At 47.6% G+C, this 24520-nt stretch overlaps 1 protein-coding gene across 2 annotated transcripts; it reads left to right on the top strand.

The window, feature by feature from the left end:
- Positions 1-96: 96 nt before the first annotated feature.
- Positions 97-23984, top strand: POFUT1 (protein O-fucosyltransferase 1). Of its 2 annotated transcripts, XM_021689028.1 has the most exons (7): positions 97-252; positions 1906-2027; positions 6455-6637; positions 8388-8500; positions 18146-18338; positions 20303-20545; positions 23443-23984. In XM_021689028.1, exons 1-7 carry the CDS (start codon positions 120-122, stop codon positions 23629-23631), a joined length of 1176 nt encoding a protein of 391 aa, XP_021544703.1. In that variant the 5' UTR covers positions 97-119; the 3' UTR covers positions 23632-23984. The 2 variants fall into 2 exon arrangements, with proteins under 2 accessions (XP_021544703.1, XP_044774577.1); XM_044918642.1 differs by lacking the exons at positions 18146-18338; positions 20303-20545; positions 23443-23984 and adding an exon at positions 8789-8831.
- Positions 23985-24520: the final 536 nt, after the last annotated feature.

The raw sequence follows: 24520 nt of genomic DNA, 5'->3' as shown, positions 1-24520 counted from the left end.
GCTAGAGCGGCCGGGGCGGCGCGCGGGCAGCGCGCGGGGACCGCCGGGAGCGGGGCGGACGCTCGCGTCCCTCTTCTCCCCGCCTCCGCACCGCGGCGCGCTCGGGCTCCGGAGCCGTCATGGGCGCCGCCGCGTGGGCATCGTCCCCCTTGCCGCTGCGTGTGTCTCTCTTGCTGCGGATTCTGCCGCTCCTGGGGCTGCCCGCGGGCTCCTGGGACCCGGCGGGTTACCTGCTCTACTGCCCATGCATGGGTAAGGCCTCCCGAGCCTTCTGCTCGAATGGGGAAACTGAGGCCCAGAGAGGAGAAGACCCTCTTCTGAGGCGCCCAGAGATACCTTGACATGTCCAGGAGAGAACCCCAGCGCGGGGCATGGCCTGCTCCTCGCCTCTCTGCCTCAGTTGCAACGGCCCCGAGGGGCCTCTGTGTCCAACCTTCCATTTGGCAGATGAGGAAACTGAGACCAGGAGAGGTTATGTGTCTTGTGCAAGGTCTAAGCCAGCCCAGAGTTCAGTAAATGGAGTTAGCGGGGCAGGACTTGATGTCACTGACTCAACGTTGGCTCTGGACGATTCTTTCATCGTTCAACAAGTACTTATAGGACCCCTACTCTGTGCCCGGGACTGTTTTCTGTTCTGGGGATACAGCAGTGGTAAGACAGAAAATGCCACGCCTTTGTAGAACTTTCATTTTAGCTAGGAAAGACAGACAAAAGATACACACAATAGACAAAAGGTACGGACAATAAAAGATAAAAAAATGAATAATTATACATAGTATCTTAGAAGAGGATGAACACTATGGGAAAATAAAATAGAGAAGAGTAATGGAGAATCTAAAAGCTGCAATTTAAATGGGATGGTGGATTGTCATTGTAAAAGTCATTCCTTTTTAAAACCCTCCAGACTCCAGACCCTGATGATTTGGCCCTCTGCCCATCATTACTACCACTCCCTTCTCCCCAGATCCTCCAGCTGTAGCCACTCTTATTCCCTCTCTGTTCCTCACACATTTTCAGGTTCTGAAACCTGTGCTATCCCCTCTGACTGGAAAACCTTCCTCTTCACTTCTGCCAGGTCAACTCCTTCCCATTCTTAGGTCTCAGCTTAAATGTCACCAGAAAGGGCTTTGATGACCTCAACACAAATAATCTCCACCTAACTGTTCTCTATCACCAAACTTTTTCCATTTCTTCCTTGAAATTATCAGAATTTACCACTATATACTCGTTTACCACTATATACTTGTCTCTCTAGCTGGCCTGTGAGTGCCTCGAAGGCAGAGACCTTATCTTTCTTGCTGAATCCTGTATTCCAGCACCAAACAGAGAGCCTGGCACATTGTGGCCTCTCAGTATTTGTGGAATGAATGAATGGATGTCATGCGGGGGCTAACGAAAAGAATCAGACAGGGTCCTTGCTCCTGAGGTATTCACAGGCTGAAGAAACAGCCAGTACAAAGGCCAGGAAGTGGGAAAGGACATTTGAGGAAAAGCGAAGAACCATAAATAGTTCCAATCCAAAGTGGGAGGCAGAGGAGGGGATTGAGTATAGCAGGGGGTTGATGAAAGGATTCCAGTGAATGAGGTGTTGGAGTTGCCCCTTCATGCACAGATGAATCGAGATAGAGGTGGAAGGGCACCCTTGGATGAAAGAAAACAGGAGCAAAGGCATGGGGTCAGGATGAGAGGTGGCAAGGAACCTAGAGCGACTGAGGCAGAAAGGTACGACTTGAGGGCCTTGAGTGTTAGACCCACGAGTCCAGACTTGATCCTATGCTGCCAGCTCCCCTGGCTCTCCTTGGTGTCCTGGCCCTCCCCACCCCTGGCCCTGCATCCTTTCCAAATCCTGCATGCCCCATGCCCTCGGTGTCCCAGGCCTCACCTCAACCACCATATACCATCCAGGGCGCTTCGGGAACCAGGCTGATCACTTCTTGGGCTCCCTGGCTTTTGCAAAGCTGTTGAACCGCACCTTGGCTGTACCCCCTTGGATTGAGTACCAGCATCACAGGCCTCCCTTCACCAATGTGAGTACCTCCCCTTATGCATCGTACCCCAGTCCTGCTTACCCCCTCTTGACACCAAGTCCTTCTCTGGGCTTTACCTCCTGCTCCTCTGAGCCTTCCCCAGTCCCCACCCCAAACTGTCTTACCTGGCTAACTGACTAACACTTATCCAGTGCCTTCTGTCTGCCAGGCACTGTTCTGAGCACTGCATTAGGACTAGCTCTTTTCTCCCTCATCACATTCCTATGAGAAAATGGGCTTCAAGAGGTTAGGTAACTTCCTCAAGGTCACACAGCTTGTGAATAGTAGAGCTGGTACTCAAGCCCATGTCTGTCTGACTCCAGAGCCTATGATCTGAACCTAAAGCTCCATTTCCACCCCTGGTTGGTCCCACCCTCTGCTCATCCCATTAGTCAAAGGGTGATGGATGCTATTGTCAGTTTGAAGGAGAAACTGAGGCACAGGTTAGTTAATATTGTGTTCAAGGCCACAAACCCAGGCAGTCTGGCTCCAGAGCTGTCTCACCCCATCATGGTGATACTCGACATCCTCTAATTCCTTGCTTTTTCTTTGTGTCTTCCACTGATCCTATGTCTGTCTTTGTTCACACTGTATCCCCAGGGGCCTGGCAGTAGGAACTGAATTAATCTAATGAATTGACTCTAAAAGTTTTTAATAAACTTTAAAAAATTATATTTGTATGTACAAAATGCATATCATTCTTACAGCCTTTTCTCTGCATAGGTTTTTATTATTATTATTATTTTGCATGTCTATATTAAGAGAGGTTTTTATCGTTAGAGGTTAAAAGCCAGAGGACCTGGGGTGCCTGGGTGGCGCATTTGGTTAAGCGTCTGCCTTCAGCTCAGGTCATAATCCCAGGGTCCTGGGATCGAGTCCCGCGTTGGGCTCCCTGCTCCGCAGGGGCCTGCTTCTCCCTCTCCCTCTGCCTGCCTGCCACTCCCCCTGCTTGTGCACTCTCTCTCTCGTTCTGTGTCAAATAAATAAATAAAATCTTAAAAAAAAAAAAAAAAGCCAACGGACCTGAGATCGTAGTTTGGCTTTACTACTTAACTAACTGTGTAGCCTGGACAGAGTACTTGATTTCTTTGTGCCTCAGTTTTCTCATCTTTAAAAGAGGCCGGTAGTAACAGTGATTACCTCCCATAATGAGTTAGTGATTGTAGCATGCCTTGAATATTGTATGCCTCTCTCTTAGAATCAATAGTTCATCAGTGAAAAGTGCTTAGGACATAGGAAGTCCTCAGTAACTGGGAGCCACTGATGTGCTGATTTTTTGCACTCACTGTTATAGTTTAGACATTGTCTGTCTCCCTCTGCCTTGTTTTCTTTCTCTCGCCTTGCCTTCTCAGCCAAGAATCTTTCTGAGTCTCTACTTTCTATGGGTTACTCAACCCATCCCATTAGGCTCCCCTTCCCCACTGGGACTGTTCTCACAGAGGCCACCAGGGACCTCAGAATTGCCAAATCTAGGGGTCATTTCTTAGTCTTCCAGCTATCCTCTTGGGTGGCACCTGGAACTGTGAGCCTCTCATCCCTATTCTCCTGTCTTCTAAGACATAGTCTGTTCCTGCTTTAGCCTGACTTCTCAGCATTTTTCTCTTTGTGCTGTATGGGGGGCTTCTCTCTCTCCACTCACTGTTTAAATGTTGGTGTGCCTTGGGGTGCCTGGGTGGCTCACTCAGTTAAGCGTTCAGCTCTTGATTTCGGCTCAGATCATGATCTCATGGTTGTGAGATTGAGCCCTGAGTTGGGCTCTGTGCTAGGCGTGGAGCCTGCTTAAGATTCTCTCTCGGAGCGCCTGGGTGGCTCTGCCTTTGGCTCAGGTCCTGATCCCAGGGTCCTGGGATTGAGCCCTGTGTCGGACTTCCTGCTCATCGGGGAGCTTGCTTCTCCCTCTCCCTCTGCCTGTTCCTCCCCCTGCTTGTGCACACTCGTTCTCTCTCTCTCTCAAAAAAAAAAAAAAAGATTCTCTCTCTCTCTCTCCCTCTGCCCCTCCTACTACCCCCACCCTCTCCCGTGCATGCACGCTCTCTCTCTCTCAAAAAAATAAAATAAAACAAAAATAAAAAATAAATGTTGGTATGTCTCCTCTTTCCGTTATTAGCTATGTGACCTCAGATGAGTTATCAAGAGTCTGTCTGCCTGGGTTTCTTCATAAGTAAACTGGAGATGGTTGTATTTCTACCTCTTAGAATTAGATGAGCAAGTCCATGAAATGTGATGAGTACAGCACCTGGCACTAAGTCAGCACTCAATAAATATTAGTTGCTATTATTACCATCATTTGCTTTGCTATAAATTTCTGTTGAGTCTTGTGGCTTTCACTATTCTCCACGTACCTCCCAATCTTATCTGTGGCCCAGACTCTCCTCTGATCATAAGCCTGTGTTTCTAATTCCTAAGCCCTTGAGTCTGCTTGGATGTCCCAAAGATACCTCAAGTTCAGAGACAGAGCTGAACTTGGCATCTTTCCCTCTCAAACCTGTGTCACTTCCTATATTCCCAGCCTTAGTTTATGTTACCTCCATTCACCTGCATACCAAGCCAGGAACCTAGAAGTCATCCTAAATGCCTCCTTTTACCTTCTACTCCACCTTCCTTTACCTCTCCTAAGCTGTCCATGCCCTCCATCTTCACTTGGACTTAATGCTCAAAAATACATGTTGAGTGAGTACTTGAACAAATAAAAGGACCGTTGTAGTAACCTCCTTATTCCTCTTCCTACCCTAATCTTACCATCCATATGTTCTCTCCTCTGCCACCAGAGTGATCTTTCTAAAAGGCAAATCTCTTATTACTTCTGTTCGAAATCCTTCAGCAAGGGGCACCTGAGTGGCACAGTCGGTTAAGCATCCGACTCTTGGTTTCAGCTCAGGTTGTGATCTCAGGTTATGAGATTGAGCCCCGTGTAAGGCTCTGTGCTCAACTTGGAGTCTGCTTGAGATTCTTCCTCTGCCCCTCCCGCTCATGTTCTCTCTCTCTCTCTAAAAAGTAGATAAATAAATCTGGGACACCTTTGGGTGGCTCAGTTGTTAAGCATCTGCCTTCGGCTCAGGTCATGATCTCAGGATCCTGGGATCGAGTCCCGCATTGCTTCTTCCTCTCCCACTCCCCCTGCTTGTGTTTCCTCTCTCGCTGTCTCTCTGTCAAATAAATAAATAAATACAGTCTTTAAAAAGTAAATAAATCTTCAAAAAAATAAAATCCTTCAGCAAGACCTTGTTGCTAATAGTTAAATATCCCAAATTGTTTGTTGAAATGCCAATGGCTCATGAAGGAAATCAGTTTGGGAAATTATATTCTCAATTCCCCATCCTCCAAAACTGGAGATTCAAAATACACATTACCATACTGAGAAGTCCTATAGTAAAGAAATCAGCTTAACACAGCATTTCCCAGGTCTATTTAACTCTGGAGCCTTTTGATTGCAGATTATCCCCATGAACTAGTGGAACATGCTTGGGAACCCTGACCTATAGGATAAAGTCTAAATTTTTATTCCATGGTGTTCTAAGAAATTTTTTTAAAATCTAGAAAACTACAGAGATTAATATAATCACCGTCCATGTACCCACCTCTAGAAGTGATCATTATTTAACATTTTCTCTTTGCTTCATCTTTCTTTTTTAAATAAAAGAAATATAATATTACAGATGAAGCTGTTGAAAGATGAAGTCTCCCGTGGCTCCCGAGGCTAGTCTCACTCCCTCCTCCTAGCCCCAGAGGCAGCCACTGTCGTGGACGTAATGTCTTCAGTGTGACTCCTTCTGAGGTCTTTCTTGTACTTTTGCTGTGGCACTGAGCATACCTGTACCCATCTCCCATGCAAAGTGGAAAAGCTTCTCTAGGGAAAATACAGAGAGGTGGAAGGAACATTTTAAATTCTAGTAGATGCTGCAAGATTACATTCTAAAGTAGTTGTTCCAGAATGTACATTTCGACTACCAGCCATATACAGCAGCCCCTATTTCCCCACTTCCCTTCCAACAATTAAAGTTAAGCTTTTAAATTTTTGCTGGTCTAATAAGTGAGAAGTGGCCTTGTAACTGTGACTTGCTTTTTTCTAGTTACTTGTGAGTTTGTACATCTTTTGAGTGTATTGGCTATGTGGGTTTTCTTTGCTGTGAGTTGTTCACTTCTGTCCTTTGCTCACATTTTCCCTTACATAATTTGTCTTTTTTCATCTAGATCAGCAAGCATTTCTGAACACAAAAGATGTTACTGTTTCTTCGTTAGTTTGCAGATAAATTCTCCCAGTCTTTTTCTCTTCTAGCTTTGGTGTCCTTTTCCGAAAGTTTTTAATTGGCTTATAGTCTGAGCTGTCTGGGTCTTGGAGTGTATGGTTTTAATGAATGTCTTATTAAAAGAGCCACTAGGATACTGAGGAGGGATCTCTGCCTCTCCTTCTGCACCTTTTCCTCTAGCTCCATGTGTCCTACCAGAAGTACTTCAAGCTGGAGCCCCTCCAGGCCTACCATCGAGTTATCAGCCTGGAGAACTTCATGGAAAAGCTGGCACCCACTCACTGGCCCCCCGAGAGGCGGGTGGCATACTGCTTTGAGGTGGCAGCCCAGCGAAGCCCTGATAAGAAGACGTGCCCCATGAAGGTGGGTCTGGGGGACCCTTTCTGCCTGTTCCATGTCCTCTAGGCCCCTGAGACACTGTGACAACAATATGTGGGGAAAGGCACTAGAAGGGTTAGCGTAGAAAGATGGAGATTTAAGTCCCATTTCTTTTAAAGATTTTATTTATTTATTTGACAGAGAAAGACATAGCGAGAGAGGGAACACAAACGGGGAGTGGGAGAGGGAGAAGCAGACTCCCTGCCGAGCAGGGAGCCCGATGCGGGACTTGATCCAGGGACTCCAGGATCATGACCTGAGCCGAAGGCAGTCGCTTAACCAACTGAGCCACCCAGGCGCCCTTAAGTCCCATTTCTGACGTCCGTCAGCAGTGTCACTTTGGGCAGAGGACCTTGATTCCTCTGAGTCTTTATCCCTGCTCTGTCTCACTCAATAATGACACAGGGCCAGGTGCACGAGTGCTTATAAACTGTAAAGTGCCACATGAGTAATAATAACTAATATATATATATATTTTTTTTTTCAGACCGAGAGAGAGAGTAGGGGGAGAGGCACAGGGAAAGGGAAGGGAGAGGGAATCCTAAGCAGGCTCCATTAGCCTGATGACTGGGGGCTCGATCTCACAACCCTGAGATCATGACCTGAGCCGAAATTGAGTCAGACGCTTAGCCAACTGAGCCACCCAGGTGCCCCAAATAATATCTAATATTTCTTTTTTTTTTTTTTTTTTTTTTTTAAAGATTTTATTTATTTATTTGAGAGAGAATGAGAGAGAGCACATGAGAGGGGGGAGGGTCAGAGGGAGAAGCAGACTCCCTGCCGAGCAGGGAGCCCGATGCGGGACTCGATCCAGGGACTCCAGGATCATGACCTGAGCTGAAGGCAGTCGCTCAACCAACTGAGCCACCCAGGCGCCCCTCTAATATTTCTATGGCACTTACTACAAGCCGGGTACCATAAGAGCTTTACACATATTAACCCACTTAATCTTCCAACTGCTCCATGAGGGAAGTACTATTAATATCCCCGTTTTATAGAGAGGACACTGAGTGCAATACAGAGTTTCGATATTTTGCCCAAGGTCACATAGCAAATAAGCTGGGATTCAACTCCAGGTAATTTGGCTCCATTATCCACCCTCTTATCTTGTATGCATTCCTGCCTTTCAGCAGGTAAATAAGAAACAGTCATATTTCATCAGGAGAAATTTGTAATTTTCTGGTACTTTGGGAATAAGACAATCCCCAGTATGTCTTTCAGTGCTTATGCTAAAGTCTAGGGAGGGTAGTTGAAAGAGCCATGAAATTTGAGAAAGGAGGCTTGGCTTATAGCCACAACACTGCCCTTACTTGCTGTGTGACCTTGGACAAGGGTCTTACGCTGTCTGGGCCCTGGTTTCCATCTTGAAAATAAGGGCATTGTGTTAGCTGGTCTGAAAGTCTCTGAAAGCTCTAGTCCAAGATCTAAAGCCCAAATTCAAGATCCACTTCCTTCCTCTACCCCCACTAGAGCTGCAGGGTCAGTGGGATGTGGCATGTCAGTGGGTAAGACTCCTTTAGACACTGTGGTAAACGTCTGCTGGAAACCAGACTGGAGGCCGAGTTGCTCTCCTCAGTCCCCAGCTCAGGATTTACAAAGTGACATTCCTATTGGCCATCCTATGAGGGGTTTCAACCTAAGTCTAGTCTACCAGGGTTCCCCCACCCACAGTTCCTTGGCCCCATACCCAGAGGGCTTTCCCTCCTCAGTAAGTCTTTGATCTCTCTTTCTGCAGGAAGGAAATCCCTTTGGCCCATTTTGGGATCAGTTTCATGTGAGTTTCAACAAGTCTGAACTTTTTTCAGGCATTTCCTTCAGCGCCTCCTACAAAGACCAGTGGATCCAGAGGTACTTGGAGGGGGCAGTGTTGCTGGGTTTAGGGGAAGGGCATGGGGCCCCTGAGAATGCAGCACTTTCCTGACCCTCTCCCCGCTGTACCACACCCTGATGTTTGAGACCAAAGGTGCGGCCCTTCTGTCTGTTGAACTTGGGATCCTGTGTGATGTGTTCCCATCTCAACGCCTGACACGGTGGGACGTTGACCTGCCACAAGGTTGAGCAAGAGTTTATCGGCCGATAAAGGATGTCATAAAAAGAGTATTGTGCAGTCACATGGGTCTTGATTTCCTCCTCTAGGCGTGAGAATCACTCCCCTGTTACCTTCCTCTTCACAAGGTGAGAATTGGAAGCAGCTTCTAGAGAAAAGCAACTGCAGGTGCAGACTGAGAAATGATGTCATCCTGATAATAATTGGATGTGCTTTATTAATTGCATTCCAGTAGGCCCTATTAAAAAAAATAGGTTAGCAGGGCACAGGCACAGGCTGTGAAATATTTATAGGCGTCTGTCACGTAGGAGACATAGTGCTCAAAGGCCAGAGGTGATATATAAAAATGAGGAAGACCCAGCCTCAGCCTTCAGGGAGCCGCATACCAGTTATAATGATGCTAACAAACAGCACTTGCCTTGATGCTATAGCATGGCAAGAAGGAACGTGAGCTTAAAAGTCAGACTTGGGTTCAGGGCTGTGAGGAACATGTGAAGTCATACATGGTCATAGCCCTCGGCATTCTGTAGACCAAGGATGCACTGATGTAGAGAAAGGAGTCTGCGCTCAGGATCAGACAGACCTGGGCTCGGACTCAGCCCTGCCTCTTTCTCAGGAGCCCCTGAGCAGCCTCTCCAGCTCTCCAGCCTGAATATCCTCGTGGTTGAACGGAAGGAGCCCTGTGGCATCTGCATCCGAGGGCATAGAGCGCGTGGTTCATTGTAGGGGGCCAGCCAGTATTAGCAGTTAATATTATTCACATGCTTTATTTCATATAAAGAGAAACTTTGGGAAACTCTATGAAGTGGGTTTAATGATTGATTTTCATTTGGCAGATAAGGAAACAGCTCAGTGAAGTAAGATAGCTTGCCCAGGGTAACCCAGCTTTTGAGAGGGCAGCTGCAGGCCGAATGTAACTCTTTAATACATAATAAAGCTGCTATTTATTTAGTGCCTACTGCGTGCCAAACACCATTCTAAGTTTTCATTTCACTACCTAAGTCTTCTAAGGTGATAACTCATTGGATCCTTCCACAAGTCTGTGCGACAGGAGTTACTGTCTTCTGTGCTTTACACATAGGGAAGTTGAAGCAAAGAGGAGTGAAGTCTCTTGCCCAAGGTCACACAGCTTAAAGTGGCAAAGCTGGGATTTGAACCCAGGCAGTCTGATTCCAGAGCACCCATTTTTTTTTTTTTTTTAAAGATTTTATTTATTTATTTAACACACAGAGAGACACAGTGAGAGAGGGAACACAAGCAGGGGGAGTGGGAGAAGGAGAAGCAGGCCTCCCGCTGAGCAGGGAGCCCGATGCGGGGCTCGATCCCAGCACCCTGGGATCATGACCTGAGCCAAAGGCAGATGCTTAACAGCTGAGCCACCCAGGCGCTCCCAGAGCACCCATTCTTAATCACCGTGGAGAATAGCTGTGCCTGTAACAGCTGCCAATTCCCATTTGGGATTTCTGAGCTAATTCAGGAGCTACTGAGGATACTCAGTCATGGCAGGTTCTACTCCTCCCTCATGGTTGATCTCAGGGTATTTCCATTTGATCACCTCCTTGTTTCCAGAAGATATAGTGCCACGAAAGACATAAACAGGTGATGTGTGGTTTTAGGGCCAAGACCTTATCTCAGTCAGCTCGGGCTGCTATAACAAAATAGCACAGCCTGGAGGCTAAAACAACACGCTATTTCTCATGGTTCTGGAGGCTGGGAAGTCCAAGATCAGGGTGCTAGCTAGCATGGTTGGGTTCCACTGATCTTTGCTTGCTACCTTTTTGCTGTGTCCTCACATGTTAGAGAGCAGGCTCACTTACAAGGCACTAATCTCATCATGGGGGCTCTATTCTTATGACCTCAACTAAACTTTTTTGGCTCCCAAATGCCCTGCCTCCTAATATCATCACATGGGGGGTGGGGACCTCAACTATGAATCGGAGAGGGGGGGGGGGGTGGTGGCGCACAAACATTCAGGCCATGAGAGACCTGAAGGGAAGGAGCCATCCATGGAAAAAGCTGGAGGGAAAAGTAGTTCTTCATGGTGGGGACATGGAGCACAGAGGCTCTGAGGCAGGAACAGGCTTGGTGTGGTGGAGGGGCAGACAGCCAGTGTGGCTTCTTGGAGTGAGTGAGGAGGAGAATGGGGACTGTTCCATCATTTGTTACTGAATAATAAACCAGTTTTGGAATGGTTCCCCAGCAGTGGGTAATTATTTCTCAGAGTTCTGTGGGTTGACAGGGGTCAGCGAGGCAGTTCTGGTTTTTGGTTTTCCATCTTTCTAGAATCCCAACTGTATAAAGTTTCAATCCATGTTAAACATCTAACTTCTTGCTATAAATATCCTTTAGAACCCATCACAGATTGGGTGGGAGATTTTTAAATTTTTAATAAAGAAGAGAATTACATTTGCTCATAATCCACCACTCCCTTCAAAAAACACTCTTAGCAGCTTGATGTATATACTTCCATCCTCCGGTACTTTTATACACACCTATATACCTACACAGGTTAGCTTAAAATGAAACTACTGTGTGTAGTTTGTGATCAAGTATTGCTCAACTGCCTTTTCTGAGGAGGGATTGATATCATTATTTACCAGGTTAGTAAATATTGCTAGCAGGATCAGTTCTAAACATAAACAAACACGAGATTTCAAAAAATGGTTACGGGGATGTATATGTGTATTTGTGCCAATGGAGAGTGTGTGTGTGTGTGTGTGTGTGTGTGTGTTATTTAGTTATTTTGTAACCACGTTTTTAAGTATACATTCAGTAGCATTAAGTACTTTGCCCTGTTGTATGCAGCCACCACCACCATCCATCTCCAGAACGTTTTCATCACCCCAGACAGAACCTCTGTACCCATTAAACAACTTCTTCCCATTCTTCCATGCCCCCTGCCCTATCCCTCTATTCAACTTTTCTGTCTCTGAATTTGCCTATTCTAGGTCTCTTATAAGTAGAATGATATGATATTAGTCTTTTTGTTTCTAGCTTATTTCACTTAGCATAATGTCTTCAGGTCTCATCTGCGTTGTGGTATACATCAAAATTTTAGTTCTTTTTTTTTTTAAGATTTTATTTAATTGATGGAGAGAAAGAGAGAGACACGGCGAGAGAGGGAACACAAGCGGGGGGAGTGGGAGAGGGAGAAGCAGGCTTCCCACTGAGCAGGGAGCCCGATGTGGGGCTCGATCCCAGGACCCTGGGATCATGACCTGAGCCGAAGGCAGTTGCTTAACCAACTGAGCCACCCAGGTGCCCCAAAATTTTAGTCCTTTTAAGGCTGAATAGTTCATTATGTGCACGGATCACATTTTATCTGTTCATCTGTTGATGGACGCTTGGGTTAGCCGGTCACTTCTTGCTTTTGGTCTCCTGTGGTTGAAGTCAGCTGTCAGCTGGGGCTGGAGTCTGGAAGCCCGGCTGGGCTGCATGTCCAAGAGGGCTCGCTCATGGCTAGCCAGTAATGCAGGCTGTCATCGGGGAGCTCAGCTGGGGCAGTTGGCTGGTGTGAGTACACAAGGCCTCTCCATGTGGCTTGGACTTCTGATGGCATATCAGCCAAGTTCTGAGAGGATACAACCAGGGAGTGAATGTTTCAAGAGATGGGAAATAGAAGCTGCTGGCTCCTAAAGCCTGGGCCTGGTGACTGGGACAGTGTCACTTCTGCTTCATGCCGTTGGGAGGGGACACAGAGTCCACCTAACGAGAGGAGATTTGAAGAATTAATCTGCCATACAGGCAAGGAGCTTGGAGAAGAAGTGGGCAGGGGTCAGATTGCACAGGGCTTTATAGGCCCTGGCAAAGCAGGCTGATAAGCAGCCTGAGTGCTTTGTAGGAGTGAGCTGAAGAGTGTATATATTCTAAACATTTTCTAAAATAATGGACACTTGCTTGCTGTAGAAAGTTGTCCTTTGGGGGCGGGGGTAGGGGTGTAGGGAGAATGGCATTGGAAAGGGTCAGGCTTTTCCCTGGCTCACTGTGTGACGAGGTAGATTGCTTCCCTTCTCTGGCCACCATTCCATCTGTAAAATGAAGGGGGTGAGAAGGTCTGTGGTTTCTGTACTGTTCCTCAGAGTTCTTGAGAAGGGCCTCTAGTGCCATGAGGCTGGCAATGCAGGGCCAACCTGGAGGGACTCAGGTCCCTCCCACCACCACCTTTAACCAGTAATCCTCTTGTATATCAACTAAAAGCTTGGATGGCCACAGGTCTAGGTATACCAGGCTTAATTTAAGCCACATGTTACAGAAAACCCCAAATAACAGCAGATTAAGAAGATAGAAATGTATTGCTTTCTTAAGTAAGAGGAGTACTGAGGTATGCAACTCACCACTCGATGGCAGCTCCATTGTGTTGTCAGGACTCAGGCTGCCAACTCCGCCCAGCTGACCCAGTACCGGCTTTTATCCTCAGTGTCCCCTCACAGAGCTGATGAAGCTTTAGCCATTACAACCTTGCCTCAGGCAGCTGGAAGGAAAAAAGTGCAGAAGGGGGGCACAGCCTCACCTTTTTAAGGAACCTTTCTAGAAGTCTCATATAGCCCTCTTGCATCTCATTGGCTAGTTCTTAGACACATGGCCATATCTTAGCTGCAAGAAGTACAGAGAAATCTCTTTATTTGGGGCTGCCATGTGTCCAGCTAATTCGAGGAGAAGGGGTAAGAGGTATTTCTTCCCCACTAGGTGATTTCTGAGAATCCTTCTAGCTCTGCTGCTTCTGAGTCTGTGAATACCCTGGCAGAGGTTTAATTCAACAGATATTTATTGCACATCAAATGTTGAAAGACCATGGACCATCATGCTGAACCATTCTCGTGGCATGAAGGTAACAGGTATTTGGAACTCCTAGGAAATCCTGACTATCACCATCACCATCATTGTCCTATTGCATGAAACCCACTGCAACTTTTTAGAAATTCAACTTTATGTTTTAGAGACTTGGCCACGTTGACCGTGTTAGCTTCTCTCGAAGTTTTCCATTTTGCCTGAATAAGCACAGCAGGGCTGCAGTGGGCACGCCCCTTTCTTCACACCCAACCCAAACACCTCAGTCTACAAACACCTCCCAACCCTCCAAGACCAGCTGCCACTCCCAAGCCTCAGCTCCTACGGGAGGTCTCCCTGTCCCACTTCTCCTTTGCTGCCGTCTGCACTCTGACGTGCTCGACAGCCGTCTCCCCTGCTCCACCATCAGCCCTTATTGTGAGTGTGCTCCCAGGCTGCAGCCTTCCTCAGAGGCCGTAAACAGGTGACATGTAATTGGCAGGGCTGGGACCAGACTGAGACCCGAAGGATGAGGAGCCATCCCTGCAAAGAGTGGGAGAGAAAGGTAGTCCTTCCTGACAGGGACGTTGAGAGCAAGGCCCTGCCTCCTTCATGTCCCTTCATCCTTCGCACTCAGTATGGTGCTCATCTACTGTCCCACATATGTACTCCGGGCACATCAGTGGGTGCTGTGTATAGAGAAACTCCAGCTGGGTGGAGGAATCTAAGTAGTGGAGGGGTGGTGGGGAAGAACCCCAGAGGTTCACTGCACCCAGCAGCAAGAGAATATGCCTTTTTCAGCTGGACAGTGACCAGGCTAAGGGCCGGACCTAGGGCGCTCAGGGGCAGATGGAGCTGGTCAAGCTTTCTTTCCAAACAACACCCTTAGCACTCCCTTTCTTTCCAAACAACACTCTCCTCTCTCATTGGGAGTAAATAAGCACATCAGTCTGGGCCTCCTGATGCTCATCAGGTCAGAGCTGATGTCCCAGTGGGGCAGCCATGTGCCGATCCAGATCTAGGGAGAGGGGATGGACATTCCAAATCTAGAATTCACCAAGGGTCAGCTGCAGATTCTCTCCAAGAGGTCAGAGAGCACACAGTTCCTGATTTCTCCTACTGTTCCACTGCCTGGGAGATCACAAACTCTTTCTACTTTTGAAATCTTTGGAGGTGACTTCAGAAAGGAGTTTGGCTGAGGGCCGGATGGTAGTAGGTGTTCAGCTCATATGCACTTCTTCTTCCTCTAACCCCTGACAACCTGGCCTGGTTTTTCTGGTAAGACCCCTGAATCCTCATTCCTTCAATCATTCATTCTAAAAATATTGATGTACCCATTGTGCGTTGAGGCCTGTGCTAGGGACTACAGATCAGAAACAGAGGGCGCAGACTCCGCTTTTGAGGGTCTCACTGATGGCATTGGGGGAGCTGGGAGTGAGGTGCATAGTTAAGAAACCAGGTTCTGGAGCAGACTACCTTGGATTCAAATCCCAGCTCCACCATTTCCTGGTTGCATGACCATGGGCGTGTTACTTAAGCTTTCTATGCCTCGATTTCCTCATCTGTAAAAGGAGAATAACAATAGTGCTTACCTCACAGGGCTCTTGTGAGAACCAAATGAGTTCATACACATAAAGCAAGTAGAACGTTGCCTGTCACATAATAAGGCTCGATCCGTGATTCACATACATGTACATATAAGATTATTATAATGAAACAAATGTCATGTAGAGCCAGGATGTCAGCTTCTGTGACACAAGCCCTGGGCCAGTGTGTGTGGGAACTGTGGGGAGCGGAATAGCCCAGGCCCCTACCCTCGTGGGCTGACGCTGCAGCAGGGAAGATGGCTGTCGAGCACGTCAGTGTGCAGACGGCAGCAAAGGAGAAGTGGGACAGGGAGCCCTCCCGTAGGAGCTGAGGCTTGGGAGTGGCAGCTGGTCTTGGAGGGTTGGGAGGTGTTTGTAGACTGAGGTGTTTGGGTTGGGTGTGAAGAAAGGGGCGTGCCCACTGCAGCCCTGCTGTGCTTATTCATGCAAAATGGAAAACTTCGAGAGAAGCTAACACGGTCAACGTGGCCAAGTCTCTAAAACATAAAGTTGAATTTCTAAAAAGTTGCAGTGGGTTTCATGCAATAGGACAATGATGGTGATGGTAATAGTCAGGATTTCTTAAGAGCTTTCTATGTGCCGAGTACTATTCTAAATGCTTTGCTTATATTAATCCATTTAATCTTCTCAAGAGCCCTACGAGTCAGGAGCTATTATTAGCTCTATTATACAAATAAGGGAACTGCTGCACAGAATGGGTAAGTCACCTACCCAAGTTAGTAGGTGGCATAGTCAACATTAGCACAAGGCCGTCTGGCTCGACAGCCTGGACCTTTACCATTACATTGTGTGAAAAGCACACAGAATAATACCTTTATGCACAAATAGTAAAAGTGTAGTCATGCATAAAGCCACTGTATCTTCTGGGAAGAGGAAGTAAAGGAGGGAAAGATGATGGGATAGACCAGTGTCTCTTTTTTAAAAAATCTGAGGGGCGCCTGGGTGGCTCAGTCGTTAAGCGTCTGCCTTCGGCTCCGGTCATGATCCCAGGGTGCTGGGATCGAGTCCCACATCAGGCTCCCTGCCCAGTGGGAAGCCTGCTTCTCCCTCTCCCACTCCCCCTGCTTGTGTTCCCTCTCTCGCTGTCTCTCTCTCTCTGTGTCAAATAAATAAAATCTTAAAAAAGAATAAAAAAATAACAAATCTGAAACGCAGTGAAGTATTAATATCTGCTAATTTGGGTCATGTGTATGTGGGTTGTAAAGTTATTTTCTGTATTTTCCTGTTATGCTTTGAAATATTTAATAACTTTTCATTGAAATTTTTATTGAGGTAATTGTAGATTCACATGTTGTAAGAAATAATACAAAGACAAGGAAGGAAGAAAGGAAGGAAAGAAAAGAAAAGAAAAGAAAAAAGAGAGTACAAAGAGGTCCCAGATACCCTTTACCCAGTTCACTCATTGCTGGCATTTTGCAAAACTATAGTGCAGTATCACAACCAGGATGTTGACATTGATACAATCCACCCATCGTATTCAGATTGTCCTAGTTTTACTTGTACTCACTTCTGTATGTGCACATGTGTGTGTGTGTATTTAGGTCTGTTCGATTTTACACACATGTAGGTTGTAACCACCACCACAGTCAAAATACCCGAACAGTTCTAACTTCACAAGGATCCTCTGTGACCAGTATATGACTACACCCATGTCCTTAACCATGCATGTGTGCGCACGCGCGTGCACGCACGCACACACACACACACACACGCACACACACCCTAGCCCCTGACAACCACTAATCTCTTCTCCATTTCTGTTCTCTGCTCCGTTACGTCATTTCAAAAATGTTACATAAATGCAATCACAGTATGCAAGATTGAGGGCTTGGCTTCTCTCGTGCTGCATGGCTCCCTTGAGATCCATCCCACGTTGTCGCCTGTCTCGGTAGTTTGTTCCTTGCTATTGCTGTCGGATTCCGTGGTGGGATGCACCATGGTTTGGTTAGCTAGTCACTTGGACAGTAGAGCTGTTTCCAGTTTGGGCTGTTATGAACAAAGCTGCTCTAAACATTCGTATACTGGTTCATGTGTGAATATAGGTTTTCATTTCTTTGGGATAAATGCCCAAGACTATAATTGCTGGGGCATATGGTAACTGCATTCTAGTTTTACAAGAAACTGCCAAACTGTTTGCCAGAGTGGCTATGCCAATTTCAGAATTTTAAGAAAAGGCTTTTGGCTGACAGAGGGAAGGCAGTCCAGGTCAAGGCAAGAAGCATGCAGAGATCTGGAGCTTGAAAGTGCATTCGAGTTGATGGAACTATCAGGATGTTTCGTGTTGCTAGGACAGACTCTGGATTTAGCTGAAGAGGGAGCATGGGTTCTCTCCTCACTCATTCAGTCAACAAATATTCACTGAGCTCTTACATGTGCCAGACACCGTCCTAGTCACATGGAGGCATGCCTTCAGAAGTCTGTGTCTAGTAGAAAAGAGAGGGTGAAGTAATTACAAGGTGCGTTGTGTACAAGGAGGAAGGAGAGCCTCCAGGACGGTACGACGAGGGCATCTGTAGATGGCAGGTGCTTTTCACAAGGGCAGGGATCATGCTTGTCTTGTTCTCCCCTGGGCCCCAGCACGTAGTAGGCAGTCAACAAATACATGTTAAATGTTGCACGAATGGCCTCACCCAGTGTACACATTGCCTGTGAGCCTGACCTGTCCACGGCCCTCTGGAAGCCACTGCATGTCCCAGTCCCGCCATGTGGGTAAAAGGGCAGAGGCGCAGTCCAGACACCCCACCCCGGAGTGAATTACCACACCACAGACTGGAAGCCAGCATGACATACAAAAGGTTGGAATGCTCTACTGTAAATTTTTAATTGTTAAGCAAGCAAAGAGGGTTGTAAATTCTGTGCGGCGGGACAGTATTGTATATTGTGCCTGTTGTCGCTGCCACGGTTCCTTATCAGCCTATTGGGGTTTCTCAGCCTCTCGTGCTTCTTGCATGTTAGCGGGGCCCCTTTGCAGGGTCTCTGGGGCATGGCGCAACACCATCCTTTGTCCTGTGGGGGAGGCGGCCAGGCTGTGTGTCCTCTGTCTAACTTCCCCTCATTCGGTCTCATGCCTAGATTTTCTCCAAAGGAACATCCAGTGCTTGCCCTGCCAGGGGCTCCGGCCCAGTTCCCCGTCCTGGAGGAACACAGGCCACTCCAGAAGTACGTGGTATGGTCAGACGAGATGGTGAGGACGGGAGAGGCCCACATCCGCACCCACCTCATCCGGCCCTACGTGGGCATTCACCTGCGCATTGGCTCTGACTGGGTAATTTCTCCCTTCCTCTCAGGGCTGGCTTGGACATGTCCCTGATTAGGGCCCATGCCTGTGGATGTTGAACCCTGAACCCACTGCACCGAGTCCCATCCAGGGCAGAGAGGTCTCACTCAGCCAAGTCCACGGGGCTGTGTTCCACGATCCTGCCTTAGACACATGAGAAATGTGGCTGCAAAGTGCTTGCTTGCCAGCACTCATTTTAATAATAGCCATTTTTGTCCTTATTTTGCAGATGGTTAAATAAACATCAAGCTAGACTCCAAGTCAGGCAGCAAGCCAGAGAGACACCCAGAGCCCAGGAGTCTTGTGGTCCAGCTAATTGTTTAGCCAGTAGACTCTTTGTTGAAAAACAGGCTCTGGAGATTGGGTGGGGCTCTCAAAACTGAAGATGTCATCCTCCAAATTTGGAGGCTGCTTAAATGTGCAGAAACCTCATCAGATTATCTTCTGTGTAAAAATAACAGGAGAAATGTAGACATCTCCTTAATTTACATAAGAGGATATATGTATGTATGTATGTTAGAAATGCTCATTGTTGAAGACTTGAAAAATACTGCAAAGGATAGAAATTAGATCAAAATTCACTCAGAGTCAATTGAGGAGGTACAGTTGACCCTTGAACAACATGGGTTTAAACCACATGGGCTCCCTAACATGCTGATGAGGTTTTACAGGGAGGTGTTGTACGTGGGTTTTCTTTTCCTTATGACTTTCTTAGTAACTTTTTCTTGTTTCTAGCTTCCTTTATTGTAAGAATACAGTATGTGATACATATAACATACAAAATATGTGTTTATCAACTGTTTATTTTATCAGTAAGGCTTTTGGTCTACAGTAGGCTATTAGTAGCTAAGTTTGGGGGAAGTCAAAAATTATATACGGGGTGGGGATGGCGGCCCCTACGCCCTGTGTCGTTCAAGGGTCAACTATAGTCACACATTGACTCCCTTCCTGCCCTCCTTCCATAAAGAAAAGGAACCAGGCTCAGAATATCTTTTTTTTTTTAAAGATTTTATTTATTTATTTGAGAGAGAGAGAATGAGAGACAGAGAGCATGAGAGGGAGGAGGGTCAGAGGGAGAAGCAGACTCCCTGCTGAGCAGGGAGCCTGATGTGGGACTTGATCCCGGGACTCCAGGATCATGACCTGAGCCGAAGGCAGTCGCTTAACCAACTGCAGGCTCAGAATATCTTGTGAGTGGTTTTAGCCAAACCTTTAAGAAACAGTTTCCATCTATACATGCTTAGAACATAAAAAGACATAAGATGCTATTTTTCACAAAGCTAGCATAACACTAAACCAAACTCGGATAAGGTCAATTCAGAAGAGTAGAGCTCATTCTCACAAACATAAATGTACAGATCCTAAGTAGAATATCAGCAAGTAAACTCCAATAACATATTAAAGAGCATACAACACAAGTAAACCTTATCCCAGGAATGCAATGAAATTCACTATATTAGCACCCAAAGAGGAAAAATCATATAATCATCTCAATAGAGGCCAAGAAAGCATTTGATAAAAGCCGACACTCAGTCATGATTAAAAACAAAAACCTCTTAACCAACTGGGAATTGAAAGGACCCACCTTAACTTGATAAAGGCTATCTCTCCGAAACCCACAGCAAACATGTACTTCATGGGAGCTACCAGAAGTGTTCCCACTGAAGTCAGAAATCAGATAAGGCTGCCCGTTATCACCACCATGGTTCAGAATTCTGCTGGAGGTCCCAGATAACCCAGTAAGACTAAGAAAAACATATTTTGTAAAAAGCCAGTATCCACTCTACAGAAACAGCCGCTGTTACTGTCTTGATGCATTTCCCTCTTCCCTCAATACTTTTTTTTAAAAACATAGTTGAGCTTCTATATAGCCTTTTTCCACTTAGTGGCTCTTGCTTCTGGGGCCCCGGGCCAGCTGCTGTCTTTAACCCTGTCCCCCCACGACCCTGCAGAAGAATGCCTGTGCCATGCTGAAGGACGGGACTGCAGGCTCCCACTTCATGGCCTCCCCGCAGTGTGTGGGCTACAGCCGCAGCACGGCCACCCCTCTTACCCTGACTATGTGCCTCCCTGACCTGAAGGAAATCAGACGGGCTGTGAAGCTCTGGGTGGACGCGCTGAATGCCCAGTCAGTCTACATCGCCACGGATTCCGAGAGTTACATGCCCGAGATCCAAGAGCTCTTCAAAGGGAAGGTGTGTATGGTCTCAGTGGGGGTGTAGGGGGAAGGGAATCCAAGAAAGCTCCAGGGTGGTCCCACCGCTCCTTCTACATGCTTCATGTCCTCCCGACACTTAGATGTCCACTTCTTTTTTTTTTTTTTAAAGATTTTATTTATTTATTTGACAGAGAGAGTGAGAGCGCACAAGCAGGGGGAACAGTAGAGGGAGAGGGAGAAGCAGGCTCCCCGCCAAGCAGGGAGCCCGATGCGGGGCTTGATCCCAGGACCCTGAGATGATGACCTGAGCCGAAGGCAGACGCTTAACCATCTGAGCCACCCAGGCGCCCCTAGATGTCCACTTCTGCTCCAGTTTCTATCCTTCCTTCAAACCCCAGCCCAAACACCTTGGCACATTCCCTCCAGATTTCCCTGCACTCTTGTAGCTTCCTACTGAAGCCATCACTGCATTTTATCACATCTGCTCTGGAGGCACTGTCTAGTCTGCATGAGGCCAGAGACACGGCCCATTTCCCAAGAGTTATGGCTCCTTAAAGGCAGAGTCCAAGGCTGACTCACTGTTCTGTTCCTCAGCATCTGGGGTTCTGTTCCTCAGCATCTGGGGGCCTTGCCATCACCAATGTCCAGGACAGTGCCTAACACAGTAGATGCTCAGTAACTGTCGAATAAGGACGTAAAGAGTGGGCCCTCAGGAGAAATCCAGTGTAGCAGAGAGATTAAGGGCTTGGACTCTGGGGCCGGAGAATGTGAGCACTACTCGCTGTGCTATCTTGTGCAAGGTACTTTAGCTCTCTGTGCTTTTGTTTCCTCTTCTGTAAAGTGGGACTGAGAGCGGTCCTATCTCATTGGGTGGTAGTGCAGATCAGATATGAAGAAACAAACAGTTCCAGGACAAAACAAGTCCTCAATAATGTTAGCAGTCACCAGTAGTAGGAGTAGGTGATTGATGAATAAAGGGAAGGCTCTTTTGTGCTTAGTAAGTGCTTAAGGAAGTGGTGAATAGTAAATATTCAGTGTGTGAATAAAGAGTGGATGTGTTTGGTACTCTATCAGTGGAGAGTAGGTAATAAGTATGTATCGATAAAATGACTGAATTAATGGTAAGCATTCAGTAAGATTTCGTGGATGAATGAAAGCCCTAAATGCTTGCAGAGACCTTAAAAGGTTGGCTTTCTAGCAGTGAGAACCCTTGGCTTTATGTGAGGGGCCCCGTTCTCCCTTTTACTCCAGACACGGGCTGGAAGCCCTGACGTGTAGAGAAGGTGCTGAAGCCGAGCATCCTGGCCTCCCTCCCACCCACCCACGCTAAAGAAGACCATCAGAGCCGGGAGCCCTTGGGACTCCTCTAACCCAACCCCTGTATTTTATAGCTGAGGAAACCAAGAAGGGATAGAATTTACCCAAGAGGTCTCAGAGCTAATTATAGTGGGCCTGACACAGAGCGGGTAAGTTTCAGAGCGTGGGTGGAATTGCTCGGGGATTTTGGCCATGATTAAACTAGTATTATTTCTTTGCTACCATCCACAGAGCAAGATGATGATTTTTGTTACATCAGAAATCTCTGTGTGACAGCAAAGCACTTTCAGCCCCAGCTCTGCCCACACCCCCACCTCTGTACTAAGTTGAAGCATTTGGAGAGTCCCAGGGAGTTTTTTTGTGAGTTTTTAGAGTTGATATATTTGTTACACCTTGAGCCTCTTGCCATTTTCTATTTCCTGTTCCTGTGCCACTCTTCTTGCCCTTCCCCACTCCTCAGCCCCTTTCTCATGGGCTCAGAGCCCACCCTTGCACCTCATTTAAGCTGGGGCCCTGCTGAGCTGGGAATACTGATAAATAAGATGTGGTCTTGCCCTGTAAAGCTCCCAGTCTAGACTCAGGAAAAGAGACTTTGCACAGAACTCTAATATATGCTGCACGAGAGGTCCAGGAGCTTGAGTAGGGGCAGGGGCTCACTCATTCGCTTGTCCAGTCAATAGATGTTTATTGAGGCAGGCCCCAGCCAGCAGTGATCAGAAGGCTGCCGCAGCCCTGACCCCATCAGGTTCAGGAGACGGATATTAATCAGAGTAGAAACTACAAACTGAGGTGTGTGCTGCAAAGTAAAGGAATGTGGTTTGGGAGAATGTAGAGCAGAGGACTCTGGCCTAGATTGGGGTCCACAGAGGTGAGACTGGAGCTGCAGAGTGAGGGTTAAGTAAGAACTAACCAGACAGGGTGCCTGGGTGGCTCAGTTGGTTGGGCGACTGCCTTCGGCTCAGGTCATGATCCTGGAGTCCCGGGATCGAGTCCCGTATCGGGCTCCCTGCTCAGCAGGGAGTCTGCTTCTCCCTCTGACCCTCCCCCCCTCATGTTCTCTCTATCTCATTCTCTCTCTCAAATAAATAAATAAAATCTTTTCAAAAAAAAAGAACTAACCAGACAAAAGGATGAGCACCCCGAACAGAGGGAGTGCATGCAAAGGTCCTGAGGCAGGAGGGAGCCTGGTGGGTAGTGGCTGGAGCTCAAGGGGAGATGGGGAGAGGTGGAGAGGTGACTTGAACAGGGCTTTGTAGGCCCCATTCAAGATTTGTCATCTTTTTCTGAAGAGCAGTAGGGCACCATTTAAGAGTGTTCAGCTTAGGGTGCCTGGATGGCTCAGTTGGTTAAGTGTCTGCCTTTGGCTCAGGTCATGATCCCAGGGTCCTGAGATCGAGCCCTGCTCAGCAGGGAGCCTGCTTCCCCCTCTCCCTCTGCCTCTCCGCAGCCGCTGGGCAATACTGCTGCCAGAATGCCTGACCCCATGTCCTAATCCTGTCTGCCCCACCTTCTGTGTCTGTCACTTCTGCACGAGGGAAGAGAGCTGAGGATATGGCTGCAGGCCTTGGCCGAACTGGTCACCACCCTGGTGAAAACATTCTTCCCTTCCTCATGCAGGTGAAGGTGGTGAGCCTGAAGCCTGAAGTGGCCCAGATCGACCTGTACATCCTTGGCCAAGCTGACCACTTCATTGGCAACTGTGTCTCCTCCTTCACTGCCTTCGTGAAGCGGGAACGGGACCTCCAGGGGAGGCTGTCCTCTTTCTTCGGCATGGACAAGCCCCCTCAGCTGCGGGATGAGTTCTGATCCTGGCTGGAGCACATCACCAGTCTGAGCTGGTCCCACTTGCCAGGCCTGGCAGCCAGCAGTGCTCCCAGCATGGATTCCCAAGAGTACAAGCTCCTCTGCTCCCCCGCTAGAGACAGAAAAGCACCAGGGACTTCTGGAGGAGAAGGACTCCATCTCCCAGGGCACAGGGCTTTCAGGCTCCTGGAGCCGGAGCATCTCTGCTCCCTGTGTGCCTCCTGCTGTTTCTCCTGGGAATTTCGCACACTGGCAAAGCAGTCCAACCTCTGTCTTTTGGTCTGCCCTGCTCTGAGCAGCCTGGGGGGCTAATCTCTTCAGCGATTTTTTTATAGAGAGAGAAACAGAGATTCTTATAGTTTTGATATGAGATCATGATTATCCGAGAACTCTCCCTCATTTTTAAAAATCAGTGAAGTTCATTAACGTAAATACCTAAAGTGACCTTGAATGAGGATGAGGCCAGGGGTAGAGTGGTTGTATTGACCCTTTTTCCAGATGACCCAAAGTAGCCCTTAGAGCAGGCCAGAGCCATCCCCACTGCCTAGCCAGAGCCATTGTCAGCCCGTCTTCCGAGGCCATTTCCAGGGTTTGGGGCATGAGCACTCATCTCTATTATAAACACTGTGCAAATGGAAGTTATTGATCAGGATGCTGTGCAATGCTCTGCAGACAGTGAGTGCTGCTCACAAAGCACATTCCAAGCAAGGAGCAAGTGCCATCAAGCCAGACCATCATGGTATCGCTGTCAGAGTCTCCTAGTGGTTGGTAGCCTGCCACAAACCTGGCTCCCTCGAGATCTTGGAGCACCAGGGCCCAGGGCTGGATGGCCTGGCTGGATGGCCTGGTGGCATCCTTCTGAAGGCTGCCCTCTCCCCTTTTACCTGTCTCC

This window comes from Neomonachus schauinslandi, chromosome 10 (genome assembly GCF_002201575.2).
Source record: "Neomonachus schauinslandi chromosome 10, ASM220157v2, whole genome shotgun sequence".
Classification (NCBI taxonomy): Eukaryota; Metazoa; Chordata; class Mammalia; order Carnivora; family Phocidae; genus Neomonachus; species Neomonachus schauinslandi.
The sequence above is the reverse complement of the archived record's forward strand: the minus strand, read 5'-3'. Positions and strand labels throughout refer to the sequence as shown.